Raw genomic sequence first — 23,574 nt, 5'->3', positions numbered from 1 at the left:
GCAAAAGCCCTACCCGCTGTGCTATCCCTCCAGCCCCGACAATGATTCTTTTTTTAAAAAAACTAAAGAACATTTGTCTTTCACTAAGATTTTATCTTGAGGACATAACTGTGTCATCACCCACCCTTTACCCGATCCTGAAGAATGGTTAGTGAAGTGGAAACAAATAGTTGGAAGGGTTGAAACCAACAATAACTGACAAAGAAAACCTCCATTTAAAACATCATAAAAAAATTTTAAGTAAAAAAAAAAGGGGGAGGGCTTAGGAAGAGGGAATGAGGGAATTGGGGTTTTCAGATTGAACAAGATCGTCATATTTCATTCAATACATTAAACCCTGGCTAGATTGTACCAAATGGACACAGGATTATTAGAATACAAAACATCGACTAGAGTCTGTTGTACAGACCTGTATTCCAAGCCTACCCCCACCCCCCTAATGCTTCCAGATCAATTATTTCCCTATCTGCTGGGCCTGCTGACAAAGAAGCAGGTAGATCTTCTCTTTAATCCAGTCTTTGCAGTAAGTTCGGGTATCAGCTCCATAAACAAGACAGCAGAGGTCTGCCAGATCATCAATAAAATCAAACTGATATCATATGTAATAGAGGGGCTGTTGGGGTTCATTCTCTTCAGATGTTCTTCAGACATTTTACAAACACCTTCCATGCATCCCTTCACAGATTCATAGTCAGCATAAGTTCTGCCTTCTGGCCCTTGTGGGGCTGGACCAGTAAAATGGTGTGAGACATGGTGCCAAACACTTTTGATGCAGCCCCTGCCAATACCTCCTCCGCACACAAGACTTAATAATTTTTATACAAGAGATCTTAGAAATCTTTAAAGAATGTTTAAATTATCAGAATATGGTTTGAGCAGACTGGACAGCAATTATGCATGAATGGACTAGAGGAACAGGAGTAAGAGAATGGACAGTCATTAAGTCCAATGTTCACTGCAATGATGCTACAAAAGACAGTTATTTGGAAACAACCCAGGTGCCTAATAACAGATGATTAGCTAAAAAATTGTGGCATATGGGCTGGAATGGTAGTATAGTGGGTATAGCACTTGTCTTGCATGCAGCCAACATAGGTTTAATCCCTGGCACTACATATGGTCCTGAGCCCCGCTAGGAGCAATTCCTGAGAGTAGAGCCAGGAGAAAGGCCTGAAAATCATAGGGTGTTACCCCAAAACAACAACAGAAAAACTTAGGGAAGAACATTACATATGGCTAATCAATAGATCAAGAGGGCTTACCTCTCATTAGCACATAAGCACAAAATGAAAGGGCAGTAAAGTTTACAAAGCAACTTCTAAAAGATCACAGGAAACATCAATTGGCAACACAACACAGGCTGGAGACTTCAATTCCACTCTCAGCACTAGGCAGATCAAGCAGGCAAAATACTATATGTAAATGCCTAAATGAAACAAGTAGGACTTGTTCTAGCACATATATTCAGGACTCTCGCCGCCCCACCCCAAAAGAAAATAAATGCGTTCTGGGGGCTGAAGCGATATAGCACAGCGGGTAGGGCTTTTGCCTTGCACACGGCCGACCCAGGTTCGATTCCTAGCATCTCATATGGTCCCCTGAGCACCACCAGGAGTAATTCCTGAGTGGAGAGCCAGGAGTAACCTCTGTGCATCGCCAGGTGTGACCCAAAAAGCAATAAATAAATAAATAAATAAATAAATAAATAAATAAATAAATAAATAAATGCGTTCTTCTTTCTATACATAGGACATTCTCCAGGATATTCACATGCTGGGATACAACTTGACCATCCCCAAAAACGAGAAGAACAGAAACCATACCAAGTATCTTCTCAGACCACAAAGTCACAAAAGTGAAAACCAATCGCAAAAAATAAAATCAAAGAAAAGATTAAGTAGGTGGAAACTAAAAAACATGCTACCAAACAACTGGATCAAGCCAGAGATAGTACAGCAGGTAGGGCACTTACCTTGCACTTGGTCAACTGGGTTTTATCCCCAGTACCTCATATGGTTCCTGGAGTTCACCAGGCATGATCCCCCAACACAGCAAGAAGCCATCCTTGAACAATGATGGGAGACAGGAGTAGCCAAAACAAAAAGACAAAAAACAAAACAACAAAAACAAGAAAGAAATTAAAGAAGAAACCAAAAGATTCATTGAAACAAAAAGAATCAAAACACGAACTATCAGGACCTACAGGGCACATAAAAAAGAAGCACTAAGAGTAAAGTTTCTAGCTATTCAAGCACACACCAGGAAGAAAGGAAAGGCTGAAATCAATTATCTAAGCGCTCAGCTAGAAAAACTAGAAAAAGGCAACAAGTGAATTCCAAAGCAACTACAAGGCAGGAGAGGAAAAAAAAAAGATTGGAAATCAATAATACAGAAAGCAAGAAAACAATACAGAAGTGATCAATGAAACCAGAAGTAGTTCTTTGAAAGATTTAACAAGATTGACAAACCCTCAGCTATGAGAGAGAGCAGTGAGGGGGCAGGGGCGGGAGAGGGAGAGGAAGAAGGAACCGCCAGCAGTGGGTGAGAGCCCGATGAAGACAGCTCCCCTGGCAGCCAAGTAGAGAGCTGGCGAGGCTCCCAAAGAGCAGCAGGGTCCAGCCAGAGGCACCTGAAGACCCAGGAGAGGCCCTGGGGGTTGGGGGAGGTCAAGTCGGGCCCTGGGAGTGTGCACTAGAGTTGGGGCTGAGATCCTGTGTGGCAGCCTGAGAGACCAGCCTGTCAGGGAGACGACCTGCTGCAGACTGAGACTTGGGTGGCGAAGCCCTTTGTTATCTTTCATAAAGGAGCAGTCTTCCCACCTCTGTTTGCAATAAACCTGGTGGGGGCAGGGGGCAGAAAGGGAAAGAAGGATCCCAAACAAAGTTGGAGAGCGATGACAAGGAAGAAACTACAACACCACCTCAGGAATACAAAAGCTCATCAGATGTGACGATGAACAACTTTATACCACCAAGTTCAAGAACCTAAAAGACATGAGCAAATTCTTAAAATCATGCAAGATTGAATGAACAGAAACCTGAATGAACCAATCTCAAGAAACAAACATCAATTAAAAATTTCCCTAAGAACAAAGGACCAGATCCAGATGAATTCACTGCTGAGTTTTACCAAAACTTCGAAGACTGAGTGCCCATATTCCTCAAGCTCTTCCAAATTACGGATGAAACAGGAATCTTCTTTAACAGCTTCTATGAAGCAATAGAAGCAAAACACCAATACCAAAAACACACTGATAAAAACGAAAATTATAAACCAATATCCCAGGTGAGCATCAATGCAAAGATTCTCAAAAACATCATAGTGAACCAAATTCAGCAATAAAAGTATTATACACCATGATCAAGTGGGGTTCATCTGAGGGCTACAGAAATGGTTAAATAGATGCAAATCAATTAATGTGCAATACTATATCAACAAAGAAAAAAAACTGAGAAGTATTAATTGATGCAGAGAAGGCTTCTGACCTTCTGATCAGATCCACCATTCATTTATGTTAAAAACAACAACAACAACAACAACAACAAAAACCCTCAAAAAATAGGGATAGATGGAACATACAAAATAGTAATGACCATCTATGGAAACTCAGAGCCAATATTATACTCAATGGGGAAAACCTGAAAGTCTTTCCTCTTAGATAGGGCACAATGCACATATTTCCACTGTCACCACTCTTATTCAACACTGTATTGGAAGTCCTTGCTGCAGAAATAGGATTAAAAAAATCAAAGGATCCAAATTGAAAAAGAAGTTAACATCATTATTTGCAGCTACTTCACTATTATTCTCAATAATACACATTGAAAACCCTAAAGATTTCAGAAAAAACCCTCAGAAATAATAAATCAAGAAAGTAAACTCCACCAAAACCTCTTAGAAATAATAAACAAGAAAGTTAGGTTGCAGGTTGCAAATTGCACTATAGCACTGTCCACCTGTTGTATATCGATTTGCTCGAGCGGGCACCAATAACGTCTCCATTGTGAGACTTGTTGTTACTGTTTTTGGCATATTGAATATGCTACAGGTAGCTTGCCAGGCTCTGCTGTGCAGGCAGGATACTCTCGGTAGCTTGTCAGGCTCTGTGGAGGAATCGAACCCGGGTTGGCTGTGTGCAAGGCAAACACCCTACCTGCTGTTGCTATCGCTCCATTACATATGTTGTAAAATCAATGCGCAAAAATCTGTGGCATTCCTACATCCATATAATGAATTATAAAAAAATTACAACAATAATTCCTTCACAAAATACTGCCCAAAACATCACATAACCTAGAAATCAACATAAAAAGGGAGGTGAAAGACTTATACAGTAAAAACTATAAATCATTGCTAAAAGAAACAGAAGACACCAGGAAATAGAAAGATATCCCATTTTTCATGGATTGGAAGAACCAAAATTGTCAAAATGACTGTCCTACCCCAAAGCATTATACAGAGTCAATGCAATAGCTATTTTAAATTTCCAATAACATTCTTCAAAAACACGGAACAAACTCTACTGAAAGTTTTATGTTCAGATATATAATTCAATGAACAGCCAAAGTAATCCTAAGTAGAAATAAGATGGGAGATATTGCATTCCCAACCTTGATCTATATTACAAAGCTATAATAAACCAAGCTGTGCAGTACTAAAGCTAGACCCATAAACTAATGGCACAGAATTGTTCCATTAGTTAACACCCCAGAATTATGGACAGTTAATCTATGACAAAAAAGATAAATATATAGGAAGTGGAACAAAGGAAGTCTTCAATAAATTGTGCTGGGAAAATTGGATTAATCACATGTAAAAAGAAATTAGAACCAAACCTCATACCATTCACAAAAACTCTGTGTGCTAGAGCCATTGTATAATGGGCGAGGCATTGCTTTGCTAGCAGCAGACCTGGGTTCAATCTCCTATATTCCACATGGTTCTGTGCTTGCTAAAAGTTATTCCTAAACACAGAGCCAGGAGTAAGCTCTAAACACTGCCAGGTAAGCCTCAAAAAACAGAGAAAAAGTAAACTTTAATTGGAGTAAAGCACTCAAAATTAGACCAGAATCAATAAAATGCATTAAAGAGAACATCAGCAGAACTCTCCAGGATATCCATTGCAGAGGTGTCTTTAAGGAGACAACCACAGAGGCAAACACAAAAATAAATAAATGGGGTGGCATTAAATTAAAATGCTCTTTCTTAGCAAAACAAACATAAGTGTTTGCACATATTACATTAGATAAAGGGCTCATATTCAAGACCTATATATAAAATATTTATATATAATCATAGAATTATTAAGAAAATTAAGCTCTAAGAAAATACCAAATTGAGAAATTGAGAAGACTCTCCCAGATACCCATTCAACGCTGAGTCATCAGGGGCACCCAGAGTAGGGTGGGTCAGTCCAGGAACCACCCAAATAGAGTCCTGGCAGTCAAAAATCTCCACACTCCACAATCATGATTCTCCTGGTTTGATTCCACTGCTGGAGATTCATCTAAGAAATTAATCTGCTAAAAAACTCAGGTATGTGGGGGCTGGAGCAATAGCACAGCGGGTAGGGCGTTTGCCTTGCATGCGGCCGACCCGGGTTCGATTCCCAGCATCCCATATGGTCTCCTGAGCACCGCCAAGGGTGATTCCTGAGTGCAGAGCCAGGAGTAACCCCTGTGCATCGCTGGGTGTGACCCAAAAAGCAAAAAAAAAAAAAAAAAAAAACTCAGGTATGTGGATTTTGTGATTGAAATCTCCAACATTCACGGAATCAGGATGGACTACCAGCCTCACAACTTCCTGTACTTCTGGAAACTCTGGCAGTCACGCACATGCCCCAAAGCTGCTACCCAGTTAAAGATTTAACTCCAGGGGGTGTGGTGCTGTCAGCAGGTCACCTGTAACCACAGATTGAGTGTACCAGCAGCATGATGGTGCCTTCAAGCTTCCTAATACCACAAAAGTGCCACTGTGCCTCTGGCTGCACCCCAACAACTAGGGACCAAGTTTCCTAAGAAACTGAACCAAAAAAAAAAAAAAGAAAGAAATTAAACAACCCAAAGGTAGATATGTGGGAGCCATGCCCACAGACCACCTCTGGCTCAGCTATACAAGTTCATTTATTGGCCTTGCTTCAAAGACCCATAAATAAATCTTGAACGAGATCAAAAGTTGCAGTTAATCTTGCACCTACACAAGGCTTGCAGACCAGAGTGGGGTGGGTCAGCCTGGTGCCCGCCCAAGCAGAGCCCCGGCAGCTGCTTGCTTCCGCAATTCAAAATCGCCTCCAGGCCCCAAGTTGTACTCCACTGTCTTGGGACGGACCTTGATGAAAATACAATCTGCTGAAAATTTGGGAATGAGGATTTTTAGTTTGTTTTCAATTTTTAAATTTTTATAAAGTTGTTCATAATAATTTATTATATTTAATATTCAACACGAATCCCACCACCATTACAGCTTAGCACCACTGCTATTTCAATTTTTCCCACTATCACCCATGCTTGACCCAAAGGCAGATCCCAAATAATTTATTTTGCATTGCTTGCTATGAGCAATCCATTAAAAATGATCCAAAAAGGTTTCCTTAGAGGAAAGTGTATGAAGATTGCCATAGCTTACTCTGAAGCCACCAAGCTCTGGTATAAGAGATCACCAACATATTGTTAAAGGTTGAGGCTTCTGTGCTATACATGTATGTATATGCTACATATTATATACTATATATATTGGATCAAGATTGGTTGCCTTCCACTCCACACCTCATCAAATGTGATCTGCTACTTTCAGCACATCAGTGGTGTACAGTATGAGATTTTTACAGCACCTGCAAAAACTCCAGGAATTCTAAAATTTTAAATAAGCTGATACAGCTGGAACTAAATTTTTAACTGGATGGTGACTTTGGGGTCTGGAGGCATCCCTGCAGTCTGTTTCTCTCTTCAGAGATTTGTGAGTCTCTGGATCATGGCTGTTGATGAGCTTACACAGTGCTAGAGGTAGTTCCTAGGCATGACTGCCAGGCTTCCAGAAGAACAGGGAGATGGGAGTGGCCATCCATTCCTGACTCTGTGAAAGCCTGGAGACTTTGGTCACAAAATTGGATGAACTATAACAAAATTGGATGAGCTGTAACATAGAAGATAACCAATTGGTGACCATATGGATGCTAGGAATCAAACCCGGGTCGACTGCGTGCAAGGCAAACGCCCTACCTGCTGTGCTATCGCTCCAATCCAGCTATATCACCCCATTAACAAATTCTGGATTTCCTGGAGCTCATAGCCACATTCACAGCATCTCAAAGTCTACAACACTAATAAACCAGTAGTAGCACACCAAATTGGATGAGATATAACATAGAAGATAACCAATCTTGATTAACCAAATACAAACATAGAAGGCTTAACCTAGGACAATATCTTAGTAATCTCTTACACAAGTACTTAATGGCTTCTAGGTGAGATACAACAATCTTCACTAACTTTCTTCTAAGGAAACATTTTTTTGATCATTCTTTCAGAAATTATTGATAACAAGCAATATTAAATAAATTATTGAGGGCCTGCTATGGGGATAGGCTTAAGGGGTAGTTGGGAAAATTGGAAATAATGGTGGAAGGAAGGTGTAATGATGATGGGACTGATGCTGGAAGGTTGAGTGCCTGTAACAAGTCATCATGAACAACTTTGTAAACCACAATATTTATATAAAATGTACGGGGGAAATTAAAAATCAAATTAATTAAAAAAGAAAGACCAAATCATGCCTCAACATAGATGGAGTCAGAGAAAATAATGCTGAGTGAAGTCAGTCAGGATAAAAAAAGGATAAAATGGGGCTGGAGAGATAGCACAGCAGGTAGGGTGTTTGCCTTGCACATTGCTGACCTGGGTTCAATTCCCAGCATCCATATGGTCCCCCGAGCACTGCCAGGAATAATTCCTGAGTGCATGAGCCAGGAGTAACCCCTGTGCATTGCCCGGTGTGAAACAAAAAGCAAAAAATAAAAATAAAAAACAAAAAAATAATAAAATTTAAAAAGGAGAAATAATGATCTTTGTTATATGTGGAACTTAAAGATAAAGCAAGAAAACAACAAAAGGGCAAAGGCAACACAACTGGATAACTGATCCACAGAACTGAGCCTGCAGGTCTGAGAATGTTGAAAGGGACGGATACTGGGGACTGTGGGAGAGGGAAGACATTGGTGATGTATGCAGTGCTGGAGTTACAAATGAGATCGTACACCAATAAAATTTATTTTAAGTTTTTAAAGATAAATTAATCCTAGTCCCAAACCCACTGACTTACCCCATAAAACTGGTGAATTATATATTTTCTCTGGGGACAGGGGCAGTTATGATAGGTCTGAGCCGAGCTCAGTGCTCACTCCTGGCTCTGTGCTAAGGGACCATACAAGGTGGTGGGGACAGAACCCAGGTCAGATGCACACCAGGGCAAGTGCTTACCCTCTGTGCTATCGCTCCTATCCAGTGAACTATATCTTACTCTCCATGCTAAATTCTTGATTATTTCCTAAAGTCTGAGATTAGATTATATTCTCCCCCAGAGAAAACTAGAGAATTTCTAATTATACTAATTATGTTATTTGCTTTGAGTTTAACATTACATTTCTGGTAGTGTTAGATAATTTAGTTACTACTGTTGCTGTCATTATCATCCTATGTTTCAAAAAAGCCTTATAAAGGAAGTATGACTGAGATTAATTTAGGTAAAAATAGAACAGTCAGAAATGGTAAATGATTTTTATTAATAAACAATTCTGGGAGCTGGACCAATAGCACAGCGGGTAGGGCGTCTGCCTTGCATGTGGCTGACCCGGGTTCGATTCCAGCATCCAATATGGTCCCCTGAGCACCGCCAGAAGTAACTCCTGAGTGTATGAACCAGGAGTAACCCCTGCATCACTGGGTGTAATCCAAAAAATGCAAATTAATTAATTAAAAACTAAAAAAATAAATAATTCTGTAAGGAACTGAACATTGGGATTTGAACCCATGCTAGCCTGGCCAGCATCAGGTTGACACCACTAGTCCCTCCCCAGCCCCATCATTCTATATCATACAAGTCCCTGAATTCTCTGCAACTGGGAATGAGAGGGTTAAAAAAGTACAATGTTATAAAAGTACAACATTTTAATCTTGTACTTTTCTTCCATGTGGCCACATGGACAATGCATATCAAAGCACCTTAAATATGGACGATAATACTCAAAAGTTAGCTTCTACTTAGAAAGTTGGCTTTATCTTACTTAAGTTTTTGACTTAAGTATCTGAAATTAAAAAGTCAGATACAGAAATTGGATCATCACTTACAGACAAAGGCTTACAGATCTTATTCAGGACATCACAGCCTTGACTGGCAATGAGGACAGCGGCCCAGGAGAAGCCAAGGCTGCTACTTTCAAAACCCAAATGGGCCAAGATCCTGGAATCCGTCATCTCAGAGCCACTTAACATTTCATATTATGCTTAGCAGAGAAGTATGACATTACATTGATTTTTTCTTGATCCCGTTTAATTTCTGCATCCAGTTGCTTCTTCTTTTCACTTTCTTCTTGGAGTCTTTTTTGCAGCTGTACCTTTTGGTATTTCATGTGATCTATATTTTGTTCCAATTCACTAGCACGTTTTTCGTTTTGAATTGACAGTGATGCCAATTTCTTACTACTTTGTTGCTTCTTCTGTAAGACCTGTAATCATATGAAATATTTCAAAATAAAAACTGCATCTCACTAGCTTCAAGTAAATACCTCTTACATTCAATGGGAAGCATAAGTATTTTTGTAGGTTTTTTTTTATAGGTTCATGGTTATTTTATACATTTTTTGCATGTACTTGTAGAAACCCATTTTTTTTCTATGCAGTTCTGTAGAAAACATTTATGCTTGTAACTGGACAATTATCCTACTTTTCACCAGATAAAAAGAATGATGAGGCTTCCTGATGCCTGACAACCAAACAGAATAAATGTGATCTCTTAAATTTTTTTTTTAGTTACTATGACTTTCAATACTGCTAGTTGTAGGGTTTCATGCATCCAGCTAACATCACACTCAATGGTGAACACCTGAAAGACTTGCGCGCCAAGATCAACACAAAGCAAGGCTACCCACTCTCTCCACCACAATTTAGAACAGTATTGGAAAACCCAGCCAGTTGGACAAAGAAAAGAGAAGCTAATGGCATACAAATTGGAAAACAAGTTATCAAACTCTCATAATTTGCAAATGACATGATACTATACTTAGAATACCCTAAAGGCACCACAGAAACAAACAAAAAAAACAACCTTCTAGAAGAGTCAGAATGATTAGACAGTGGGCAGGGGGCTGCCTTGTACACAGGACCCAGGCTTGATCCCTGGCACCCCATTCGGTTCCCTGAGCAGAGGGGCAGAAGTAAGCCTTGAAACTCCCCACATAAAATAAAATTTTCTTAGAATAAATTTGCACAATAATAGGTCAGGCTCTTTCCTTTTATTTTAAATATATACAGACAAAATATTAAAACAACAAAATAAACTTATGTTTTTTAAATTACAGATACTGAATCTCCCTGTACTGCTTCCTGACAAAATTAATCAAGTTACTAAATAATTATATTGCAATTTATATGTATACAAAGATCTTCATGTATATGTTTTGTATGCTGCTTCATGCTGCTTTCGACATGTCTTTCCCCCTGCCCCAAAACCTTATCTTAGAGGTCTTTATTTTTATATCTATTTTTTTTTTTGCTTTTTTGGGTCACACCTGGTGATGCACAGGGGTTATTCCTGGCTCATGCACTCAGGAACTCAGGAATTACCCCTGGCAGTGCTGGGGGACAATATGGGATGCTAGGCCGGGTGCAAGGCAAACGCCTACCTGCTGTGCTACCACTCCAGCTCCTCTTAGGAGTCTTTTGACATAGATCTGCTCTTTCTTGGGACACAGTAATTACTCTGTGATCTTGACTCCATGATTAGCCTAAATTATCTTATCTACCAAAGATAAGATAATCAGAACTGATAAATTTCACCAAGAGTGACTAACCAGTATATATATATATATATATATATATATATATATATATACATACATATATATATATATATTTGCTTTTTGGGTCACACCTGGCTATGCACAGGGGTTACTCCTGGCTCTACACTCAGGAATTACTCCTGACGGTGCTCGGGGGACCATATGGGATGCTGGGAATCGAATCTGGGTCGGCCGCGTGCAAGGCAAACACCCGACCTGCTGTGCTATTGCTCCAGCCCCTAACCAGTATATTTTAATTGTTTTAAATAAAATTTCTTTTAGCTATAAGTATATTCGAGTAGCACCAACGTCTTGTGAACATCTTCAAAGAGATTATTTCACAAATATAAAATACCAGTCATCCAATTTTTTACTGACCAGATACATAAACAAATTAGACTTTTATTGTGTGCCTTAGCATTTTATATTACCTCTTAGTAACAAAATAATTTAGTTATTATAATGAATATAAACTATAATCACTTTATCATGGCAATAAGCTACTGATATAAGCACTATTTTAACTTACTTTTTTTTTTTTGCTTTTTGGGTCACACCTGGCGATGCACAGGGGTTACTTCCTGGCTTTGCACTCAGGAATTACCCCTGGCCATGCTCGGGGGACCATATGGGATGCTGGGATTTGAACCCGGGTCGGCCTCGTGCAAGGCAAACGCCCTACCCGCTGTGCTATCTCTCCAGCCCCTTATTTTTGTTTTTAGGCCACACCGTAGGCCTCGGACTTACTCCCGTGGTGGGCTGGGTACCAGCTATCTGTAATGCTGAGCAGTGAGCCAAGGGAAAAAAAAGATTTTAGGGGCTGGATAGATAATATAAAGGTAAAGTCTGCCGTGCAGACAGGTGATCTAGGTCTGATGCTGCCACCACAAGTACTCCCTCAAGAATAGCCAGCTGTGATCCCTGAGCCCAGAGCCAGGAGTAAGCCTTGAGCACTGCCAGGGTGATTTAAAAACAAAAGGTTTTAAGTACTGAAGGTGTAGCACAGTAGAACAGCACATGCCGGGTACTTGAGAAGTCCTGGGCTCAAAAAAAAGGAATTTTAATTTCTAAAATTGAAATCATTTCAGTTCACTAATTAAAATACTAGCATTTCAATATTTTCTAACATATTGACAAGTAGTATAGACATCACACTATGTGTATTTCTAAATAAGCTTTTTTCCTTTCTAAACCCTCATTTACTAATTTTTTTTTTCATTTACTAATTTTAAAAACAGGGTTAAAGTACCCACACTTGGGAAAAGGTGGAAAAATGAAAGGTAGATTATAAGTAATAGAGGACAGTACTGGAGGGTCCTGGGCACACTGGTGGAGGGATGAGATAGGAGCTGCATTTACATCAAAAGCCATAAACAGGGGGACAGATATGATAGCAGGAAAGGTGTTCAATTCCCAGCAACCCATATGGTCCCCTGAGCACCACCAGGGGTAATTCCTGAGTACAGAGCCAGGAGTAAACCCCTGAGCATTGTAGAGCCAGGAGTAAGCACTGCCGGGTGTGGCCCAAAAACAAAAACAACAACAACAAAAACAAAAAAACACTGTGGTAACCATGTTACCTAAACCACAATTTTTAAAAAGTGACCCTCACTTCAAATAAATGATGCACATAAAAACCTTATTATGTAGGGGTCGGGGCAATAGCACAGTGGGTAGGCGTTTGCCTTGCACACGGCCAACTCGGTTCGATTCCCAGCATCCCATATGGTCCCCTGAGCACCACCAGGGGTAATTCCTGAGTGCAGAGCCAGGAGTAAACCCCTGAGCATTGCTGGGTGTGACACAAAAACCAAAAACAAACAAACAAAAACCTTGTTATGTATACATTGTATATACTGATGTATACTATAAATATGAATAAGGACTATTGTCCCTGATCATCTCTGCTAGGTATTTTATTCACATCCCCAAGGATATAGATATGTCAAAGGCACAGAAGTATGTTCAAATACATATAAATACTGTGTCCTTTGATGTATAAGGTGTTTCTGCTGGGCTTATATCAGATGTGTCTTCTTTTCACGTTATCAGTACTCTTAGAGAACAAGGATGGCAGAAAGAAATCCAGAACACTGCACAGTGAATGCCCAAGTGTGCATGCCTGTGGCTAGACTGGACCAGAGCAGTCTATTCCCTTCCAGTGTATCCTTTCAACACTGTATCCTTTCAACACTATATTCAGAAAGTCAGCTCATTTTAAAAAATAAAGACACAAGAAACAGCAAGAACAAGACAATTCACAAACTATAATCCTTTAGTCTTTTACTCGCAATCATTTTAGTGTGAGATATAGAAAGTGTAAAAATCCTTGTTAAATTTACAAACAAGACAAACTACAGATGTATATGACAAATATAAAAATCTTAGAAAAACTGCTGGTAGGGCGCTTGCCTTGCATACGGCTGACTTGGGTTTGATCCCTGGTACCACATATAGTCCCCTGAGCCCTGCCAGGAGTGACCCCTGCTCGGAGAGTCAGGAGAAGGCCTGGGCACTGTCAGATGTGGTCCAAAAATTTTAACAAAGGAGTCAGGATGTGAAAAAAGGAACTATGTGTCAATGTTCCATCATGGAGCGATCATAAAACACTGGTGGAAGGACTGGTGTAGTAGCTCTCAACTGCTAATTAACAACTTCAATAATATTGTAAACTATGATACCTCCACTGAAAAATTAAGTTGATCTCAAGACTCAATGAAGTGAAGTGATAAATCACTGTATCACTGTCATCCCGTTGCTCATCTATTTGCTCGAGTGAGCACCAGTAACGTCTCCACAGTGAGACTTGTTGTTACTGTTTTTGGCATACTGAATATGCCACAGGTAGCTTGCCAGGTTCTGCTGTGCAGGTGGGATAATCTCCATAGCTCGCCAGCTCTCCGAGAGCAGCAGAGAAATCGAACTCGGGTAGGCCTCATGCAAGGCAAATGCCCTACCAGCTGTGCTATTGCTCTAGTGAACTGATAAATGGAAATATAAATTCATAAAATGAGTATCCTGAAATTTCAGAAAGTGTAAAGAGTGACATGAATGATTAGCACATTCTCCCTTAACACAGTACACATTCAGGTCATATTTTATCATAGTTCTAAAATTTTAGGATGGGTGTTGTGTCCAGATGTTTAAAGTGGCGATGAAAACCCTAGAAGTGACTTTACTTTGTTGCCCTAAAATAGAACTTGGCGTGTAGGTGGTATGAAGGAAATACTCATCTTTGTGGAAAGCAAATAAATGTATTTAAAAAAAAAATCCAATGTTCTCAATAGGTTTACTATAACTTAACTACAGTGAAACAAAAATACTAAACTGGAAGTGAAAAATTATAAAATGAAATTAAACTGTAGGACATTCTAGCAAATTCATTATAATTGGATTAACAAATCAGGGGCTAGAGTGATAACACAGCGGGGAGGGCATTTGCCTTGCACTCGGCCGACCCGGGTTCGATTCCCAGCATCCCATATGGTCCCCTGAGCACCACCAGGGGTAATTCCTGAGTGCAGAGCCAGGAGTGACCCCTGTGCATCGCTGGGTGTGACCAAAAAAACAAAATAACAAAAACAAAAACAAATCAATGATCACCTCAAAGGCACCTGGAAATGGCTTTATCACGCAAAATTTCTGTGCTGAAAAATTCTTAGAATTCTTTTCCTTTTGTCCTGAAATCTGGGCCACATGTATGGCTTTATCACTGAGTAATGTTCATGGGTCCAAATATAGCTTTCTAACTAATTTTTATTAATGTTGCTATTTCTGAGTTTACAGTTAGATCCAGTATTGGGAAATTCGAGATGAGTAGTAAGTAGTAGTATTTAAGCTATTATTAGTAATCTTTCTTATATCAATGTTAAAAGTTTGAGAAAATTGTGCACAAATCTGCGAAGTGTACAAAAGTATGGTGTAGACAGCAAATATTTTCTTTTACTTGTTTTTTCAGTCTCTGGGATCAAACCCAGAACACAGCTGTGCTCGACCATTTGCGCTCTCTCTCTCTCTCTCTCTCTCTCTCTCTCTCTCTCTCTCTCTCTCTCTCTCTCCCTCTCCCTCTCTCTGTCTCCCTCTTTCTCTCCCTCTCTGTCTCTTGCTCTCTCGCTCCCTTGCTCTCCCTCTCTCTCTCCCCCTTTCTCTTTTTCTCTCCCCCTTCTCTTTCTCTCTCCCCTCCCACTCCCCATCCCTCTCCTCTCTCTCTCCCTCTCTTTCCCCACTCTCTTCACCCTCTCTCCATCCTCTCTCTCTCCATAAATAAAAAGATGGAAAAATGCTGATAAAAAGATAAAGTAATATATGTGGATGAAGAAATACAGTAGCAACCTTAAACATTACATAAGTCTATCAGCACACTGAAAAGTAGCCATGCATTTTCTCTTGCTGGTAAAAAAATATATATATGTGTGTGTGTGTGTGTATATATATATATATATATATATATATATATATATATATATAATCGTATGTTTTTAATAGCTAAGTATAGAGCCCTCCAAAGCAGAGCATCTTAGAATATTTTTCTCAATTACATGTAGAAAATTACCTGGACCCGTAGCTTTGCGGCATCCATCTTCCTACGGAACTCCTTCTGCAATTTCACCTTCAAAGCAACATCAGCAAGATCTTTACTCTCCAGTTCCTGTAACTGCTTTTGTGTTTCAGATAATTCCACTTTTGCTTGTTCCGCTTCATGCTCAAGTTTTGTTACTTTCAGAGAATACTGTTTGCTTACAGACTTCACATCATTACCTTCACCATAAAAATAATAGTAGTAGTTACGAGTTTTAAAAGTGTGAAAAGCAAAAATTAAAAACAACATCAAAAACAAACAAACAAACAAAACAAACATCAAAAACATAATAAATACTATATTCTTAAATCTTCAGTCCGGTAATATAACTCACTCCCTGCATTAAAAGGCCACCGGGGTGTGGTGGGGAAGCTCCTCACAAACGCAGATCCGGTTCAGTGCCCTGTACCACAGGGTCCTCAGCGCATCCCCAGTAGCCACCCTGGAGGCTCCCGGTACTGCTAGGGACCAGGCCAGAGAAACCTCCCTCTCTGACAGCTGGTCTGCCAAGAAATCACTGTTGGCCCCGAAGGGAAAGTGAGTTTCCAAAAAAGCCATCTCTGCCTACTCATTCCCATTAAGTAAATTTTTTATAGTCCTCTGAATCATTAATTCCTACTGATTTCCCCCATCTGTTACCACTCAGTCTTCCCACTGGTTCATCTTTTGTGTGTTAGTGATTTTTCTTGCCCCTTTCAGTTTTGGTGGTCTCAGGATGGCTCTCAGCAGTGCTTGGGGCAATGCAGTGCCCAGGACCCAACCAAGGACCTGGGCAACAAGCCTGAGCTCTGGCCTTTGGAGCTAGGAGCTCTCATCTGGCCCAAGACCATTCTCACAACATCTAAGACCTCGGGGGCTGGAGAGATAGCACAGTGGGTAGGGCATTTATCTTGCACGTGGCCGACCCAGGTTCGATTCCCAGCATCCCAGATGGTCCCCTGAGAACTGCCAGGGGTAATTCCTGAGTGCAGAGCCAGAAGTAACCCCTGTGCATCGGTGGGTGTGACCCAAAAAGCAGAAAAAAAAAAGAATCTAAGACCTCATTAACTGCTCAACATACCAATATTTTATGAACCACTAAGAAACACACACACACACACACACACACACACACACACACACCCTGATAATGTCACTAACTATAAGATGTAATCCAATTTTAATCTAGCTATTAATGTAGGACAGGAGGTTAATATTAGAACTGTTGTTTGTTATTATTAACTAATTGACTGCTCTTTGTGAGAAGTCTTCAGTGAGAGAATTTTGAAAAACAAACATACACTTTTACTAATAACTATCTCCAAGGGTCTGTAGGAAAGTTCCAGCCACTATTAGTCCTAATGAGTAAAAGAACCTTCTCTGCATAAGTTCCAGTACCTAATAAACAACAAGGATATGTTTCCAAACATCTATAAACATGTTTGTTTCGTGAGACATTCTGTGCTAGAATAACTAATGCATTCTGAAAGAAAGTAAGTGGAATCCAGGGAGGTGGCCAAAGGGCTAGAGATTAGGCTTTGCCTGTAGGAGCCCTGCGTTTGATACCTGGCACTAACAGTCCCCAAGCATCCCCAGGAATGACCTCAGACCCAGAACACTGTTGGATGCGACTAAAAAAAAAAACTAAAATAACAAAAAAAAAATTATTTCTAGGCAATGAAATATTTCTACAATCAGTTCCTTAAAATCCAAGGACTGGAGAAGCTATTTAAACTAAATCAGGGGCCTGAGCAACGTACAGCAGGTAGAGTATTTGTCTTGCATGCAGCCAACTGGGGTTTGATCCCTAGCACCCCATATGGTCTCCAGAACACTGCCGGGAATGATCCCTGAGCACAGAGCTAGGCCATACAGAGCCCCCAAAAGAACAAGTCAAAAAAACAACCAAAAAAAAAATCCCCAGAAAAACCAGGAGCTAGAGTGATGATAGCACAGTAGGTAGGGCATTTGCCTTGCACGCAGCCAACCCGGGTTCGATTCCCAGCATCCCATACAGTCCCCCAAGCACCGCCAGGAATGATTCCTGAGTGCAAAGTCAGGAGTAGCCCCGGTGCATCAGCAAGTGTGACCCAAAAATCAAAAACAAACAAACAAACAAAACATTCCTGTATCAGTTCTTACACTTTTCTAAGAAAACAGCACTGGCACAGACCTTGCCTGTGAGTAAAGAACACAGTAAGACTCTAACATCTGGGACGACAAGGATGGCGGCCAGCATCTAGGCCTCTCAGAGCAGGGAGGTGCGGCTCTGGGACAGGGAGAGGAAAGGAGGCTGAAAGGAGGCTGATAGCCAGACTGTGGGCGGGCTGGAAAAAAGAACATGATGAACGAAAGGACTTGGGATCCCGCTATTCATGCAACCTGGGTATAATTAAAGCCTTGCATTAAAGGAAAGGAAGCCTTTTGCCTTCAGTTCTGTGACCAGAACTGTTTTTGATTGGAGTTGAGGAAAAGAAACTCCAGTGTCTCTTATTCCTTCAATTATTTCCCTGATTTCAAAATAATCAAAGCTACATAAAGCAACCACACTTCATGCAAATTTGGGGAGGGGAGTAATTAAGAAGCCTGATAAGGAAAGTTTAACGTAGCTGAGGGCAGAAATATGATATGCCCAGACTAGCAAAGCTTGAAAATAAAGGGAAGTGCTACAGCTTGGCTCACTTAAAAGAATAGTTCTCAAGGGGCCAGAGTGATAGAACAGCAGGTCGGGTGCTTGCCTTGCATGCTACCAGCCCAGGTTAGATCCCCGGCACCCCAAATGGTGTCACAGTACTGCCAGAAGTGACCCCTGACCATCGCAGGATGTGGCCCAACCCTCCTCCAAAAAAGGATAACTCAAGAATAAATACTATAATAAATACTATGTATCTTTAGAAAAATATAAACACTTAAAATTTAAAGTTTATAATTAATTTTTAAAATAAAATGTATCTTGAAAATAAATATAATTGAAAATAAACATTTAAGTGACTCTGAAGCAATTCAGATATCTTCCCAGATGGGGAAGATATGTACCATAGAGATTTAGCACAGCAGAGTTCACAGTGGTTAAAATATTCTAGACAATGAGGGGCTGGAGCAATAGCACAGCGGGTAGGGCGTTTTGCCTTGCACGCGGCCAACCTCGGTTCTATTCCCAGCATCCCATATGGTTCTCTGAACACTGCCAGGGAGTGTTCAGTCCTGAGTGCAGAGCCAGGAGTAAGCCCTGTGCATTGCCAGGTGTAACCCAAAAAGAAAAAAAAACAAAACAAAAATATTCTAGACAATGAAATTCCAATACAACAAAGCTTCAGGGAAATTAACATCTATGTATCACTTCTAAAGCGCATCATTTTATACCAAACTCCATACTAGAGTGAACTGTCCTGAACAGCAAAACTATGGCAAACATCACAACATCAGAAGCATTTTAGAAACTTTTCCTTATAAAACCTAGTTCACAGAATACTATTACCTGTTTTTATTAATTCTTTAATCAGATCCTCCTTCATCTTGATGTCAATTGTAAGTTCTCTCATTTTTTGTTTAGCTTCAGTAAGCTTTAGTTCTGAGTTCCTTAACTTTTGCATATTTAATTCTTGACTCTCCCGTAGGCAGTCAATCTTTAAGTCTTTAAAATAAAAGAAACAGTGAGCATGTATATGCAAATTTCTTTAACCTAGAAGAAATGGGCAAATTTTTAGAATCATACAACTTACCAAAAGTCTGTTAAAAAAAAAGTTATCATTCAGTGGTAAAGTGCTTGTTTTGTCAGAAGTGGGACTTTACTAGCTCAGGCACCAATGCTGCCACCAACTCCCCCACAGGTACAGTGGCAGCAGGGGGCATGGCCTCTGGAGTAGCCAGTTATTTATCCTGTTCCCAGAATTCAGAGATGAAATGTTGAGGATGTTCAACAAGCTCAAAGAAACGGTGGAACAGGCATCCAGTAAATTAAAGGAAGACATGAAAGAAACAGTGGAACAGACAGCCAAGAATTTAGAGGAACAAATGAGAACAGAAACAAAAAAGGTACAAACAGAATTGTCACTAATAAAGGATTTGGTAGACAAAATTAAAAACACAGTGGGCGCCCTCAACAGCAGAATGACAACAGCTGGAGAAAGAATCAGTGAGCTTGAAGATGAGCTGCAGGAAACAAGATATAATGAAAAAAGACCTCAAAATAGCACTTGGGCGAATAAGAGACCTAGGAGATGAATTCAAGAGGAACAACATAAGAATCATCAGAGTACCAGAAGGACAAGGAGGCAACCCCAATGAAGTAGCAACAGTTAAAGATATCATCACTTTGTACTTTGGTCACTGTTTCTCTTGAGGTGCAGAAGCTTCTTAGTTTGAGATGGGAAAGGATATTTACGCAGTAACCATCCAATAAAGGGTTGATAACAAGGATATACAATGCACTGGTTGAACTCCACAAGAAGAAAACTGCCAACCCGATCAAAAAATGGGGTGATGAAATGAATAGAAACTTTCCTAAAGAAGAAATCCAAATGGCTCAGAGGCACATGAGAAAATGTTCCACATCACTAATCATCAGGGAAATGCAGATCAAAACAACAATGAGATATCATCTCACACCACAGAGACTGGCCCACATCCCAAAAAACAAAAACAACCGGTGTTGGAGTGGATGCGGGGAGAAAGGGACTCTTCTTCACTGCTGGTGGGAATGCCGACTGGTTCATCCCTTTTGGAAAACAATATGGACGATTCTCAAAAAATTAGAAATTGAGCTTCCATTTCACCCAGCAATACCACTCCTGGGAATATATCCTGGAGAGGCAAAAAGGTATAGTAAAGATGGCATATGTATTTCTATGTTCATTGCAGCACTGTTTACAATAGCCAGAATCTGGAAAAAACCAGAGTGCCCCAAAACAGATGACTGGTTAAAGAAACTCTGGTACATCTACACAATGGAATACTATGTAGCCGTCAGAAAACATGAAGTCATGAAATTTGCATATAAATGGATCAACATGGAAAGTATCATGTTGAGTGAAATGAGTCAGAAAGAAAGAGACAGACATAGAAAGATTGCACTCATATGTGGAATATAATGTAACTGAGAAGTACAAGTTGGCAATGATGCAACTTCTGGCAGATATCTCTCTGGACTTAGTTACTAAAATACAGAAACCCAAAACCGAGAGGCCACTAAGTGTGGTCACTTGACCTCATACCTCTTCATCCTCAGCAATGGAAAACAAATTATCTAATGCTTCCTTTTCAGCAGGTCTGACTTTAGGGGAGAGACTCTCCAAACAATAATACTGAGTTTTGTTGAAATATTGAATGCAATCAAAGTGAAAGTAAAGTGAAATTTATTAGTTACACAGGCGGGGGGTAAGGGTGGGGGGCTAGGGGCGTAGGGGGGTTAGGGGTGTGGGGGTGCAGGGTGGAGCTCTATACTGGGATTCTTGGTGGTGGAATATGTGCGCTGGTGAAGGGATGGGTATTCAAGCATTGTATAACTGAGATTTAAACCTGAAAACTTTGTAACTTTCCACATGGTGACTCAATACAAAAATAAATAAATAAATAAATAAAGATATCATCACTGAGAAGTTCCCAGAGCTAAAGAATGAAGGCATACAGATCCAAGGATCCCGGAGGGTGCCAGCTAAAAGAGACCCTAATGAAAAATGAATCCAAGACATATCATAATCAGAATGACAGACCCCACAGATAGAGACACAATACTGCAAGCAGCAAGGTCAAAGAAGGAAATCACAAAGGAGCACCCCTTTGATTTACAGCAGACTTATCAGAGGAAACTGTCTGAGCCCAAAGACAATGGGGGAATATAGTGAAAAAACTCAATGAAATGAACGCCTCACCAAGAATACTTTATCCGGGTAAGCTTGCACTCAAACTCAAAGGAATCCATGCTATTTCATGGATAAACAACAGCTCAGGAACTTCAAAGACTCAAAACCACCCGTAAAAAAAGGACTAAAGGGACTACTGTAAGACAAAACAAACCTCACAAGCACAACAAACTTCTACAGAAAGATGGCACAAAACACCCTGACAATAATCTCTCTCAATGTCAATGGTCTAAATGTACCAATTAAGAGACACAGAGTGACAAAATGGATTAGAAAACTAAAGCCAACATTCTGCTGCCTACAGGAAACACATCTGAACAGTCAGAGCAAACACAGACTCAAAATCAAAGGATGGAAAACAATCCTTCAAGCAAACAACTCCCTCAAAAAAGTTGTGGTGGCCATACTAGTATTCAACAACATAGATTTCAGGCTGAAAAAGATTAGAAGAAGAGCAAAGGCCTTTTTTTTTTTTTTGCTTTTTGAGTCACACCCGGCATTGCACAGGGGTTACTCCTGCCTTATACATTCAGGAATTACTCCTGGCGGTGCTCGAGGGACCATATGGGATGCTGGGAATCGAACCCAGTTCGGGCTGCATGCAAGGCAAATGCCCTACCTTCTGTGCTATCACTCCAGCCCTGCAAAGGTCATTTTTAAATAATCAAGGGATATGTAGAGCAGGAAGAAATCACACTCCTAAACATATAAAAACCAATGAGGGTCTAGCAAAATACTTAAAACAACTGCTAGTAGAATTCAAGGAGGACATTGGTAGCAACACATTAGTAGTTAGATACTTCAACACCACCCTATCACCTCTTGATAGATCAACCAGACTAAAACTCAGCAAGCAATTGCTGGCTTTGAAGGAAGAAATAGAAGCAAGAGGGCTAATCGATGTATACAGGGCTTTTCATCTTCCCAAAACCGAATACACATTCTTTTCCAGTACATATGGAACATTCTCCAAGATAGACCATGTGCTGGGTCATAAAACATACCGTAATAGAATCAGAATGATAGAAATTATATCAACTTTTTTCAGACCACTATGCTTTGATCACACAGAGAAAAGAATAATCAAGCCCAACACTGAAAATTAAACACTTCCATGTTGAACAATGAGTGGGTCAGGAAGGAAATCAAGGAAGAAATCAAACGATACCTGGAAAGGCAGCCGACCCGGGTTCGATTCCCAGCATCCCATATGGTCCCCTGAGCACCGCTGGAGCAATAGCACAGCGGGTAGGGCATTTGCCTTGCACGCAGCCAACCCGGGTTCAATTCCCAGCATCCCATATGGTACCCTGAGCACCGCCAGGAGTGATTCCTGAGTGCAGAGCCAAGAGTAACCCCTGTGCATCACCAGGTGTGACCCAACAAGCAAAAAAAAAAAAATACCTGGAAACAACTGAGAATGAAGATAGGCGCTACCAGAACTTGTGGGAAGCAGCTAAAGCAGTATTGAGGGGAAAATTCATAGCTCTGCAAGCATTTCTCAGGAAGGAAGAAAGGGCTCACAAAAATAACCTGACTTCACAATTCAAGACCTTAGTAAAAACCAACAAAAGAAGCCCAAACCCGGCAGAAGGAAAGAAATAATAAAACAGAGCAGAAATTAACAACATGGAAACCCAAAAAACAATCTGAAGGATCAGTGAAATCCAGAGCTGGTTCTTTGAGAAAATAAACAAGATTGATAAAAAACTAGCAAGACTTACAAGTAATGAGAAAGAGAGACCCCTAATAAACAGAATCAGAAATGAAAAGGGGGACATCACAACAGAAATCAAAGAAATTCAAAAGATCATCAGAGATTACTTTGAAAGTCTGTATGCCCCAAACAAGAGAACCTAGAAGAAACAGATATGTTCCTGGATTCCTATAACCTCCCAATGCTGAGCCAAGAAGATCTGGAATACCTGAATAGACCTATTACTATCAAGGAAATTGAAACAGTAATCAAAAGTCTTTACCAAAACAAAAGCCCAGGTCCAGATGGATTCACTAGCGATTTCCTCCAAACATTTAAAGGGGACCTATTGCCAGTTATTTTCAAGTTTTTTCAGGAACTTGAAGAAACAGAAACATTCACAAACAGC

At 40.3% G+C, this 23,574-nt stretch overlaps 1 protein-coding gene and 1 pseudogene across 1 annotated transcript in view; both read right to left on the bottom strand.

Annotated features, from left to right (window-relative positions):
- KIF27 (kinesin family member 27) overlaps positions 1 to 23,574 on the bottom strand; it is a 129,390-nt gene that overhangs the window by 47,319 nt on the left and 58,497 nt on the right. Inside the window, exons 9-11 of the mRNA XM_004600099.2 lie at positions 19,087 to 19,242; positions 15,603 to 15,808; positions 9,521 to 9,718 (exon numbers count right to left, since the gene is read on the bottom strand). Of these exons, the coding sequence (XP_004600156.2) occupies positions 9,521 to 9,718; positions 15,603 to 15,808; positions 19,087 to 19,242 (560 nt within the window). The remainder of the gene's footprint in view (positions 1 to 9,520; positions 9,719 to 15,602; positions 15,809 to 19,086; positions 19,243 to 23,574) is intronic.
- Positions 455 to 752, bottom strand: LOC101537774 (enhancer of rudimentary homolog; annotated as a pseudogene).

The sequence above is a fragment of the Sorex araneus genome, chromosome 1, assembly GCF_027595985.1.
Source record: "Sorex araneus isolate mSorAra2 chromosome 1, mSorAra2.pri, whole genome shotgun sequence".
Lineage (NCBI taxonomy): Eukaryota > Metazoa > Chordata > Mammalia > Eulipotyphla > Soricidae > Sorex > Sorex araneus.
This window is presented reverse-complemented; position numbering and strand designations above follow the sequence as displayed.